At 40.5% G+C, this 13712-nt stretch overlaps 1 protein-coding gene across 1 annotated transcript; it reads right to left on the bottom strand.

The window, feature by feature from the left end:
- Positions 1-1911: 1911 nt before the first annotated feature.
- LOC308078789 (kelch-like protein 24) lies at positions 1912-12631 on the bottom strand. The gene is made up of 13 exons (XM_080420141.1): positions 12466-12631; positions 8864-8993; positions 8578-8769; positions 8158-8298; positions 7467-7635; positions 6638-6772; positions 5760-5891; positions 5232-5426; positions 4279-4410; positions 3751-3945; positions 2928-3083; positions 2648-2813; positions 1912-2556 (listed from the first exon to the last, which is right to left on the bottom strand). Exons 2-13 carry the CDS (start codon positions 8927-8929, stop codon positions 2427-2429), a joined length of 1809 nt encoding a protein of 602 aa, XP_080276267.1. The 5' UTR covers positions 8930-8993; positions 12466-12631; the 3' UTR covers positions 1912-2426.
- Positions 12632-13712: the final 1081 nt, after the last annotated feature.

Here is a 13712-nt window from a genome sequence, read left to right as displayed (position 1 = left end):
AAATATTAGACTCGGTCAGAGAATACTTTTTGGAGGCTTTACTGATGAAGCACAGGGTACAGCCGTACAAGGTATGCAGTTTCGTGTATGTGTGGTCTCTAATACAGAGAAATATAAAGCAAATAAACACAAATTACAGTTCAGTCATGTCAAATACAAGGTCACAGTGACCTCCTTCAATAGAGCACTACTTAGCTATATCTGCAACACCTGGCACAGTTACTCATTAACTAAACACAAATGAAATGGCCACCAAATTGCATCTTACACAATTTAGCCTACAGATATAGATTCATACATCACAAACATCAGTAAACAGGCACATTATGTATTTAAGCTGCACTTCAACTCACTGACTGACATATACAGTATAACACACTAATATAACCAAACATCATGACGCAGTGTTAATTGTAAAGGAAACATAAACTTTGGCACATTAAGAGAAATAAAAGTAATCTCATACATAGTTCCTCACCTGCGTCATGCACGCACACAAACCATCAGAATTAACTAAAATGGTGGTAATTCATTTTGTTGCATTAAGATATCGGTTTCTGAGGATATCAGAAACCTCGTTCCAATGAAGAAATGTAAAGGGTACTTTTTACCTATTCAAAAATGACCCTAACGGGCCACTAGCTACAGTAGTTAATAATATGATGAAAAATGTTATGCTTTTTTTCCCCTAACTGGTGAGTCAGCAGTATTAATCTTTGGGAGGAACTGGGAGTTTAAAATAGGATGTAAATTAATGGTCATTGAATAAAAACTCCTGTTAGCAAAAAAACAAATATTTATTCACATATAAAACAAAATAAAGATAATTGGTACAATGCAATGTATTATTGTACAATTTGTTATTCAACCTGATTGGATAGTCCTTGGATATGCAATCCGTGCACTAAAGTAGACCCACACCAAGTGAATTGTACATTTCTAATATATGACAGAATTTAGTTGAAGACCTCATAGAACACAATAGGCCCATTATATTTATATGTATACCAAACAAAATACTGTGAACTAAGTACTGATACAAGACATCCTTACATCACAGGTAGAGCTAGCATCATCTATTGGTCAAGTCATGCACTAGCAAGTACATACTCTTCATGCCAGCTCACAGTAGCCTATATCAGTCGTTTGCAAACATTTTCATGTCTAATTGATATATGAACCCCCAGTTGAAAATATTTAGTGCCAGAAACCAGCTTAAGAGAACATTTTTGTTGTTAAATTAGATTTAGTACAGAATTCTACAACAGTCTTTACTGTAGATGGATAGAATATAACTTAAGATCTGAATAGTTAGTCTTATACATTCTCTCGTTGGCTGACCATCTAGCCAGTGAAATAAGAGTGAAACTACAGTGAAACTGTTCATTTTGGGACCCCACTTTGTGAACCACTGGCGTATAACATGAACAATGACCTTTTTTGGGCAACTACGAGACATGTTCTATTATATAACGTTACCAGTCAAATTAAAGAACTGTGAAATAGTCACTTTTAGGGAAGGAGACAAAACAAAACCATAAGTTTCTCAGCAAAACAGTGCTTTGTTGCCACTCCATTTTTGTTCGTTATGTGCCCATAAATTAAAACGTGATTAATAGACTGACACTGCTCCCTGTGCCACCATCATCCTTCAGTAGTTCTGAACTATTGTCTTTAATGTATGTTAGTAACCTAGAGGATCTTTCTGTCATCTTCCTCTCAGTTCACAGAGTGCATCCTTCCTTAAGAACAAAAAGGGGGTTTCCAAAAGTACTGCTTGCCAAAAAGGTGTGAACTGCAGAAAACAATTCCAAGGCACTCCGTCTTAAGTGAAAAAATATATAGATTTATTTAGAGCAAGGCAACATTACATTACATTTACATTATTACATTACAGTCATTTAGCAGACGCTTTTATCCAAAGCGACTTACAATAAGTGCATTCAACATAGGTAGGCAGGGAAACTACTAATCACCAGGAGTATAAAGTGCATTCTCTTCTAAAACAAGCAACTGAGAGTATACCTAGCGCTAAGGTAAAAGTGCAATATATCAGCTACCTACTGTCTTAAACAGATGAAACAAATAGCTAAAACAAATAAGTATCGAATAAAGAAGATCCAATAAGACAAGAGCTCGTACAACTAATTGACAACAAGTAGGAAGGGTAGTGTTTCTTGAAGAGGTGGGGTTTCAGCCTGTGGCGAAAGATGGGCAGTGACTCTGCTGTCATGACATCAGTGGGGAGTTCATTCCACCACTGTGGGGCCAAAACAGAAAAAAGCAGTGACCGTGTAGATCGGCCAGAAGGACCCCTGAGCGACGAGGCAATCAGTCGCCCGAGGTGGCAGACCGAAGTGGTCGGGCAGGGGTGTAAGCCTTGACAACAAAATATGACCAACGCATATCGACCTAGCAGGTCTTCATCAGGGTCTGTCTGAATCCTTCCTTAGCCAGAGAGAGACACAGCCGGGAAAACTGCGAAAAGTGGGCATCTCCCCGACTATTTCCCACAAGTCTGTGTCTTCACAGTAACGTTCGATGGTGGGTTGATCCCTACAAGAGAGACAAATAGTCAAGAGAGTAATGTCTGGTGTGAACAAGCAGCCACCTTTTCCCAGGATTTCATGAAGCAGCAGCCTCTTACCTGCCCACGACACCCGAACCTCCTAGGACGTAGATCATTCCATCCACCACAACTACACCAGGATTGCAGCGTGGCATCTTCATGGGGGCACACATGGTCCACTGGTTGGTCTCTGGGTCGTAGAATTCCGCCTCAGTCGTGATTTTGAAATGATTATTCACACCACCTATTCATAAGAAGGAATTAACAGGATAGTGACTGTTAGTGGACTCCATTATGTGCCTAAACTACAGTCAAGTTGAAGTGTACATTATGAAACTAAGAAGAGCCATTAAAATACCCATGACGTAGATTTTTCCTTTGAGAGTGCAGGCAGCTAAACCCATACGTCTAACACGCGTAGGAGAGACTTCTGTCCATACACTCGTGTTAGGGTTGTATTTGCACACCTGGGGGTGTTGTGGGACAGAACCATTCTCCCGATTAACATCAACACCTAGGACCCAGGAGGACACATGGCAAAACATTATTAGGAAAAGAACAAACATAACACCGGCTTCGAATGCTATCAATGCATTGAATGGGCGAAATAGGCGATTTATTAGACCTTTGAATGGGCGAAATAGGCGACCTACTTACCTACCCGCGATTTGTCAGACCATTCATGGGGCATAATCAGGAGCTACTGACCTACTTGGAGGCGGAGCAGTCCCCACAACAATATTTACGATTCTGTGCCTATCGGTACATAACTCGAACGGCGCTGAGTAGGCACAGGCGAACGTCACACCGTTCAGGACGGCAACTCGGTCGCCTTAGCTCCCTCGGTGGTCCTTCACGGGGTGACAGTTCGCCTGTGACTGCGCGCCTCCGTCATGGTCCGAAACCAAAACCAAAACCGAAACTGAACTATTTAAGTCATCTCCGTTGGTAGGTCAGTATGTCTTGATAACACCCAATGAATGGTCTGATAAATCGCGGGTAGGTAAGTAGGTCGCCTATTTCGCCCATTCAAAGGTCTAATAAATCGCCTATTTCGCCCATTCAATGCATTGATAGCATTCGAATCAGGTGAACATAAAGGATTTGGACATTTGCACACAATAAATACCCTCATGAAACCCAGCAGGTTGAATCTGCAGGTGTATAACCCTGTTCCATACCAATAAAATAGAGCAGTCCATCTAGTGCGACCACATCAGGTCCTTCAGGGTAGTAATAGGAACACATGGAGTCAGGAGTCTCTATGAGCTGCCAGGTGTTGGTGCTGGGGGTGTAGCGCTCCACAAACGTCCCGGTCCTCTCCTCCCCATCCGCATCACCCACTGCATACACATATCCATCCAGCGTCACCAGGCCTATGGACCATGTGGGGTTGTGCAAGGGGAAAAACAAAAAAGACTGGGTCAAATCAGAAGGTTCCCGGTTCAATTCCCGGCTCCCCCAGGGTTAGTGTCCTTGAGCAAGACACTGATCCCATAACTGCTCCCGGTGAGCAGGTTTGATACCTTGCATGGTTGCCTCCGCCATCGATGTGTGTATGTGTGTGTGAATGGGTAACTGTAATGGACCCTGTAAAGCACTGTGGAGACAGCCTCTTGAACTGCAGCCTGTGTCAGTCAACTATTTTCTTTCCTGTATTGTGAGTAGTCAGAGATAAAGGAAAATATATATACAGTAGACTTTCTTACTGAATTCTTGGTGTTCATACTTCATAGGAGCCATCTTCAACCAGGAGTCATCATGGGAAGGATCATAGCGCCACATCTCCCTACTGATTGAATAACCAGTTAATTCTCCTCCAGCCAAATACAGAGTAGAGTCTATGGTGGGAGAAGAGCAGAATTAAAACAGTGAGTTATTCCTTGATTTTTAAAGCAATAAAGATGGTTACAGCTCAAGATACATTGTTTGCAATCAATGTGTTGATGTTTGTTTGGATTAGGCGCTGTGGGTGCACCAGAACACGCCTTATTTTAAGGACCCAGGAGGACACATGGCAAAACATTATTAGGAAAAGAACAAACATAACACCGGCTTCGAATGCTATCAATGCATTGAATGGGCGAAATAGGCGATTTATTAGACCTTTGAATGGGCGAAATAGGCGACCTACTTACCTACCCGCGATTTGTCAGACCATTCATGGGGCATAATCAGGAGCTACTGACCTACTTGGAGGCGGAGCAGTCCCCACAACAATATTTACGATTCTGTGCCTATCGGTACATAACTCGAACGGCGCTGAGTAGGCACAGGCGAACGTCACACCGTTCAGGACGGCAACTCGGTCGCCTTAGCTCCCTCGGTGGTCCTTCACGGGGTGACAGTTCGCCTGTGACTGCGCGCCTCCGTCATGGTCCGAAACCAAAACCAAAACCGAAACTGAACTATTTAAGTCATCTCCGTTGGTAGGTCAGTATGTCTTGATAACACCCAATGAATGGTCTGATAAATCGCGGGTAGGTAAGTAGGTCGCCTATTTCGCCCATTCAAAGGTCTAATAAATCGCCTATTTCGCCCATTCAATGCATTGATAGCATTCGAATCAGGTGAACATAAAGGATTTGGACATTTGCACACAAGAAATACCCTCATGAAACCCAGCAGGTTGAATCTGCAGGTGTATAACCCTGTTCCATACCAATAAAATAGAGCAGTCCATCTAGTGCGACCACATCAGGTCCTTCAGGGTAGTAATAGGAACACATGGAGTCAGGAGTCTCTATGAGCTGCCAGGTGTTGGTGCTGGGGGTGTAGCGCTCCACAAACGTCCCGGTCCTCTCCTCCCCATCCGCATCACCCACTGCATACACATATCCATCCAGCGTCACCAGGCCTATGGACCATGTGGGGTTGTGCAAGGGGAAAAACAAAAAAGACTGGGTCAAATCAGAAGGTTCCCGGTTCAATTCCCGGCTCCCCCAGGGTTAGTGTCCTTGAGCAAGACACTGATCCCATAACTGCTCCCGGTGAGCAGGTTTGATACCTTGCATGGTTGCCTCCGCCATCGATGTGTGTATGTGTGTGTGAATGGGTAACTGTAATGGACCCTGTAAAGCACTGTGGAGACAGCCTCTTGAACTGCAGCCTGTGTCAGTCAACTATTTTCTTTCCTGTATTGTGAGTAGTCAGAGATAAAGGAAAATATATATACAGTAGACTTTCTTACTGAATTCTTGGTGTTCATACTTCATAGGAGCCATCTTCAACCAGGAGTCATCATGGGAAGGATCATAGCGCCACATCTCCCTACTGATTGAATAACCAGTTAATTCTCCTCCAGCCAAATACAGAGTAGAGTCTATGGTGGGAGAAGAGCAGAATTAAAACAGTGAGTTATTCCTTGATTTTTAAAGCAATAAAGATGGTTACAGCTCAAGATACATTGTTTGCAATCAATGTGTTGATGTTTGTTTGGATTAGGCGCTGTGGGTGCACCAGAACACGCCTTATTTTAAGATCAACACACCTCAACGCACAAAGTTGGTGCTAGATCATTTGCTATCTATACAAATCAGGCGTAATTTCCGTGCCTAATGGGAAGATATTGTAGCGCAATGGCCTTGGAAGACAGGGCCCTCAGAGTTACAGACCAGTGAGGGTCCCATTTGGTTCCCAATTATAAATCATGTTAGCCTGGTTCCAGACCATAGACCCCGCCCACTCTCTGAGTGAGCTCCTCTTGGTCTGGTGTCATAATGTGAGCCTTTTCACGGTCGAAGAAAAACCTGTCAAATCAGAGTCGGAGGTGGGGGTGGTCTAACGACAAGCCAATCAGTGAATATCTGCTAAAACAAGCTGTGCGATGACGTCAGATGTAGGCGGATCCGTGGATCTCTTGTGATTGGTTTAGGGAGATTTGAATCCCCTCCCCCTAGTAATCGCAGACATTGCAGCCAATTTCAGACTGAAGCTCCACGCAGCTTCAGGCTGATAATCAGGCTAAAATCATGTAGCTAGGCGTCACAGAAAAAAAAAGTCATAATCTTTGTTTCCATATCACCCATCCCTATCTCTACTCCAGGTGACTGCGATGGTACACCTCACCTGACACAACCACACTGTGCTTGCTTACAGCGAAGGGCAGACATGCCAGAGTCTTCCATTGATAGGTCCAGGGATTAAAGCTTTCAACACTGGCAAGCACCTTGTTGCTGTCCTCTCCTCCCAACATCAGTATCACTTTACCGTTTAATAGAGGGTTAGAACATAAACAGCACATTTTAATATAGAGGGTTCAAACATAAACAGCACATTTTAATATAGAGTTAGACCATACAGTAAAAACAGCACCAGGCGGGTGGATGGTGCCTGGTGCTGAGTAATAGCCTCGCGTGGCCAGACAATATCACACGACACACTGCGTGGATATTAGTCTGGTCCCTATCAACGATAGATTTTTTTCCAAGGGGCGGTTACAAAAAGATCCAAACGGACTCTATTGGTTAGACCTAAACCAATCAGAGCAGTGCTTCCTTGTTCACGAACTAATCAGAGCAGTGCTTCCTTGTACGTCATTGCTCCAAATAAGGTGATAAGCCCGCCCACATTTGGATACTGGGCCCTGGTTGGCTCTACACCACTGCGGAGGGAGAGAAGTGGAATCTCTATGGAGGGGGGCCAGACCTAATCTGCCGAGGGCTAAAGTGCGATGCGATTTTGCAAAGGCAGATTCGGCTGGAACCAGGCTAGCTGAGTAAAGTAAGGGCTAAAGGAGGCTAAACTCTTGAAAAATCCCCAGACACCACACTGAAGAAAAAAAGACAGTAACAATTTGTATTGCCAGGTATGTTTACACATTTGAGGAAATAGAAAACCCTTGATGTCTTTTTTCCAGAATCAGTTGCAACATGCATGCATGTGTGAGGCAGGGTACCTGTGGCCCTGCGTGGTTGAGCTCTATGGCTGTAAGGTAGGAGATGCTGGTTCTTGGCCTCAGAGATGAGCCTCTGACAGCCCTGGGATTCTTTCACCACATCCAGAGACTCAATCTCATCATGGAGGTAGGAGGGGCTGATAAGAGGCAGACGGATATGCTCAAGTACCTTCAAGAACAAATAGATCACTAGTTATTTACTAGTCCAACTGAATATGGGCTGAACAACATTAAACATTGCTTTCAAATCTCTACATCTGACTCAAGACAAGGTGAGGAATCAAACATGTACATACAGTGTGCCACCATTTAATACTGTACTTTTTGTATCCTATATGTTTAGGAAGTATAATCATGACCATTATTTATATTTTCATAATCTATTTCACAACTGCCTGACACAAAATGCTCCTGAGCTGCACCCGTAACTGGTGTGCAACAACAGTGGTGTTTAATCCTCCATAATTAAGCTGGGTGCAAACTAGAGAATGTTCAAATCTAAACTGAATTAAAATACGAAGGAGACCACAGACATGATGACAGATTTGGCCTTTTAGACATAGTTAAAAATATGTATCTCCAATTCTCCGTAGCAGTGCTTCAATCACATAGCATGAGAGAATCCAGACACATTGCTTTGACTTCTCTACGGTCTATAGAAAATCATGTGAAAGAGTGGGAAGTGACTGACCTTTTCAAAGCTCTGCCTAGTAGGACACTTGTTTAACCACAACATGGCAGCCTCAAACACCATCTCCTCCTTGGATACATTAAGATCATCATTGGAAAGAATCTCTGTCAGTTTGTCCAGAGAGAGAGAGAGAAACTCTTCCTAGGGGCGGAAGAAATACAGTACACTAGCTGATACATTACAAAACTTCACCTCTCTAGTGCTCACTGGTAACATGAGTTTTGATGAAAAGTGACAGTAGCTTGTTAATTTTCATCCAATCACTGACCAATGACTGATTGGATGTTTCTGTCAGTTGTGTTGGTGGAGTATTAGTAATAAAAAACTTTTAATATTGTATCAGCTTAGGTTGGCCTGTCTCACACAGAAAAACCCAACAACAGACAAACAACTTGGGAAATGCATCCCTCAATCTCTGACCTGCTGATAGACGACACTGAAGTGTTCCACAATATAATCCATGCTGTGTTTCTCCAACTTCTTACAGGAGTGGGCCTCAGCAAAGCAGTGAATTCCTACACAGTTCTTTTCATCCATGTGACGCTCCATGTAATGACAGCAGGCCTCCTTAACAGCCATGACATTTAGCAGGTTTGATGCTGCTAGCAGGGCCTAGACCAAATAAAATAAATACATATGTTCTGAAAACACAGATGCAGGACAAAAACTGAGAGAATTAATAAGGTTTATGATGATAATACATCACCTGCACATTTGCTGTGGAGATGAGCACCTTTGAAGTGTAGGCATAGTTCACCATCATGCCAATCATCTGAGGTTCTACTCCATTGATGGCTACTCTTATCTGATGGGACTCTATGGAGTTACATTTGTGTCTTTATTAACCAAACAAAAGAAAAACATTTGAGAGAGAAAAAATATAAACAGAGCAAAGAATAGTTTTGAATGAAAACAAATTAAAACAGCAAGCAAAAAATAATAATTTGTAAGCAAAGGAAATGATATAAAGAGAACAAAAAACTATTTTTAATTAAAACAAATTAAAAACGCAATCAAAAAAATATATTTGCAAGCAAAAAAATATAAGATTTGAAAGAAAATAAAAAATAATTGAGAACAAAACTTTTAAAATTCAAGAGTAAAAAAATAAGGAAAAACGGTTTAAACTACATAAAACAAAATACTTAGTAAAATGTTTGGGTAATAAAATGTGTTGTGCTAAATAAAATGTTTTTAATGTTTTTTTTCCTCATTTGCGAATGAAAGTAGTTTTTCTGATTGCAAAATGCCTTCTCTCTCAAAACCTATGTCTTTGGTCTCGATTTTTTTTTTCTCTCTCTTGGATTTGTTTGTGTGAGGGGTTAAAGTTCAGAAGGCGGGTCCTACGCTGATAGATGTAAGACACCTCTCCATTGGTCACTTGGAGTCTGAGTGACAGCTCCCCCTTCCTTATGTAGCTTGTTGAATGCAGGGATGGAGGTGTGTTACGGCCAGCATGGTTTTTTGATTGATTGAATTATTAGCAGTTTGCAAAAAAAATAAAAAAACATGAAAGTATAATGCAAGGTCAGCTAAGAGTATTTAAAACCCAAGAAAGATGACTTGTTTCCATTGGGGTCCTTTGTGCTCAATTCATAGAGACATTTAATGACAGACAGATATACACTACTATGCAAACATCATATAAACAAAAACAAAAAAAATATGTACAGTAAACAGTTTGAGTAAACAGATTGATGGAATACTTTATTAACAGTAGGATACAGAGGTACAATTGTACAATGATTGTTATAAGGATAACACAAAAAGGCTTGTTTCCATTGTGGTCCTCTGGGACTGAGGTCAGAGCTCCATTCCAGCTCTGGACGCTACACTATTCGTTACAATATTGAGCATTTTAGGCTATTAGCAATTCAGATGATTCCCTAATGTTAGGTTTCTGTTCTACTTACAGTTTGTGATCTGTATTTAAAATTGTTGTATTGTTGTTATAGTAAGCCAGTGGTTCCCAAACTTAGGATCGGGACCCTCAGAGGGGGTCCCCAGATTAGCTTAACGGGCAACATTGTTTTCTCTCTCAACAGTAAACAAACCAACCTATACAGTATAAGTGTATACAGGGTAACGCATTTCTAAAGTGACAATTTAATGACTTTTAAGACCTTTTTAAGGCATTGTGCGCTTGTAGTTCGGCTATTTTCACAATATTTATCTGTGGAACCAAGTCAAACTAAATCTAATGCCTGGGTCAGGGTGGGTGGTCCCCAGTTCAAGTATGATTATTTTGGGGGGTCCCCAGTTCAAAATATATTATTTTATGTTATATTCGTTATTCTAATTAAGGCAAGGCTGAAGTGACTGGCCTATTGGCCAGGCCCATTCCAGATAGACTGCTTTGGAAACGTTTCGTCTGATAGTGTGCTTCAGGCTGTGAATCCCTAAAATAATCATATTCGAACTGGGGACCCCCCAAAATAATCATACTTGAACTGGGGACCACCCACCCTGACAAGCACTTGAAATTGTAGGCATTAGATTTAATTTGACTCGGTTCCACAGATAAATATTGTGAAAATAGTCGAACGACAAGCGCACAATGCCTTAAAAAGGTCTTAAAAGTCATTAAATTGTCACTTTAGAAATGTGTTACCCTGTATACACTAATACTGTATAGGTTGGTTTGTTTACTGTTGAGAGAGAAAACAATGTTGCCCATTAAGCTAATCTGGGGACCCCCTCTGAGGGTCCCGATCCCAAGTTTGGGAACCACAGGCCTACTATAACAGTAACAACAATACAACAATTTTAAATACAGATCACAAACTGTAAGTAGAACAGAAACCTAACATTAGGGAATCATCTGAATTGCTAATAGCTTAAAATGCTCAATATTGTAACGAATAGTGTAGCGTCCAGAGCTGGAATGGAGCTCTGACCTCAGTCCCAGAGGACCACAATGGAAACAAGCCTTTTTGTGTTATCCTTATAACAATCATTGTACAATTGTACCTCTGTATCCTACTGTTAATAAAGTATTCCATCAATCTGTTTACTCAAACTGTTTACTGTACATATTTTTTTTGTTTTTGTTTTTATGATGTTTTGCATAGTAGTATATATCTGTCTGTCATTAAATGTCTCTATGAATTGAGTACAAAGGACCCCAATGGAAACAAGTCATCTTTCTTGGGTTTTAAATACTCTTAGCTGACCTTGCATTATACTTTCATGTTTTTTTTTCTTTTTTGCAAACTGCTAATAATTCAATCAATCAAAAAACCATGCTGGCCGTAACACACCTCCATCCCTGCATTCAACAAGCTACATAAGGAAGGGGGAGCTGTCACTCAGACTCCAAGTGACCAATGGAGAGGTGTCTTACATCTATCAGCGTAGGACCCGCCTTCTGAACTTTAACCCCTCACACAAACAAATCCAAGAGAGAGAAAAAAAAAATCGAGACCAAAGACATAGGTTTTGAGAGAGAAGGCATTTTGCAATCAGAAAAAACTACTTTCATTCGAAAATGAGGAAAAAAAACATTAAAAACATTTTATTTAGCACAACACATTTTATTACCCAAACATTTTACTAAGTATTTTGTTTTATGTAGTTTAAACCGTTTTTCCTTATTTTTTTACTCTTGAATTTTAAAAGTTTTGTTCTCAATTATTTTTTATTTTCTTTCAAATCTTATATTTTTTTGCTTGCAAATATATTTTTTTGATTGCGTTTTTAATTTGTTTTAATTAAAAATAGTTTTTTGTTCTCTTTATATCATTTCCTTTGCTTACAAATTATTATTTTTTGCTTGCTGTTTTAATTTGTTTTCATTCAAAACTATTCTTTGCTCTGTTTATATTTTTTCTCTCTCAAATGTTTTTCTTTTGTTTGGTTAATAAAGACACAAATGTAACTCCATAGGACTCCATCCACTCTGTTGTAAACATTGCCTGTGCAGGTTGAAAGGGTGAATGGCTGGTTTTGAGAGCTTATTGTTCATGCATGTCTTATTTATATTGTGTCAACAGTGAATTGGTTGGATTATGTTCGGTTCATATGAAAGCCAAAGAGGAATGCCATTTCCTTAAGAACACTGTGTCAATAGATGTTGACATGTAAAGTTGAGGATAGTGTGTTTACCTCAAAGTAAGGGCTAAAGGAGGCTAGGACATTATGAGGATGTGTGTTTACCTCAAAGTAATGGCTAAAGGAGGCTAGTACATTATGAGGATGTGTGTTTACCTCAAAGTAAGGGATAAAGGAGGCTAGTACATTATGAGGATGTGTGTTTTCCTCAAAGTAAGGGCTAAAGGAGGCTAGTACATTATGAGGATGTGTGTTTACCTCAAAGTAAGGGCTAAAGGAGGCTAGTACATTACGATGACAGGAGAACTCCTGTCCCTCACAGCAGAGAATCACATCACAAAACTCATTTTTGAGTCGTAAGCTGTTTAGGCCCTCTAAGATCTTGTTGGGATGTGTGTTCTCCACAAACACAAAGTTGTCACTCTCCATTGAGGACAGTGCATCTTCATAAACATCCACAGGGCAGGAGGGTAAACTGGCATCGACTGGAATCATTTCAGCCATGTCTCCCTTTGCTAGAGCACCCCATAGGACAGTAGGAGGAGAAGGAATAAATGGTAAGATAGTAACAATTGTTACGCATTACATTTAATGAACACAATACTCATGGAGACAAATGACAGTGTGACAACATCACATGAATACAATCACATTATGAGACAGTATTAGAAAGTCAAATAACTATGGAGCTCTCCTGAACAACAAGCTGGAAAACTGTATAAAATGTCTTGTCAGATGATTGAAAAACAAGATAACCCAATTTTTTGTTGTTGTGATTAATGTTGCTGATACAGTAGTCTTGGATCAAGACTAGCATAGATGTATTATCGATTTTGACATGCATATCATAGATTCGAAAGTAAAAGTCAGACTCGGTAAAGTACATCTGATAGTCTTAATCCAAGGCTACTGAGACAGTAATGTGGCTTTCTGTAGGCCTATGTGTGTAAGTGCTTGTCAACGTGCTAAACTTAATTCTGTCTCAGTATAACTGGTCCTTCAATGACAGTTTAATGAATCAACACAAAGGTTTTCTATTGTTATCTTGGTTTTACAGTTAGTGTGTTGAGAGTATGAGCTTTATTTAATCATCCATGATGATCCACCTCAATATGATCCTTGTCCTTCTAATCTTATCTGCACCAATCTTTACCAAACTGCCCTAGCCTTCATACACTGTCATAATGATATGACCGTCTTGGAGTTCTTTCAAAATAGTCTTTGCACTTTCGCATTTAGGGTCCGTACATCTACAGAAACATTCAAATTACAAATATAAAGTGCTTACCCCATGGCCACGGATGTTACAATTGTGTACGGGCCCTCAGAAGTACCCGTATATTCCTTATTGTTCAATAAAAAGCATTTTAATCCGATCGGTGGCTACTTTTTCCACGCTTTCCAACTGCACGACCCTATCGATTGGGAGGTGTATTGCACTCTGATACATTATAACTCTGGAGACAATGGTCACCGATCCGATTAAAATGCTTTTTATTGGACAA

Source organism: Gymnoscopelus braueri (assembly GCF_963280865.1).
Source record: "Gymnoscopelus braueri genome assembly, chromosome: 22".
Taxonomy (NCBI): domain Eukaryota; kingdom Metazoa; phylum Chordata; class Actinopteri; order Myctophiformes; family Myctophidae; genus Gymnoscopelus; species Gymnoscopelus braueri.
This window is presented reverse-complemented; position numbering and strand designations above follow the sequence as displayed.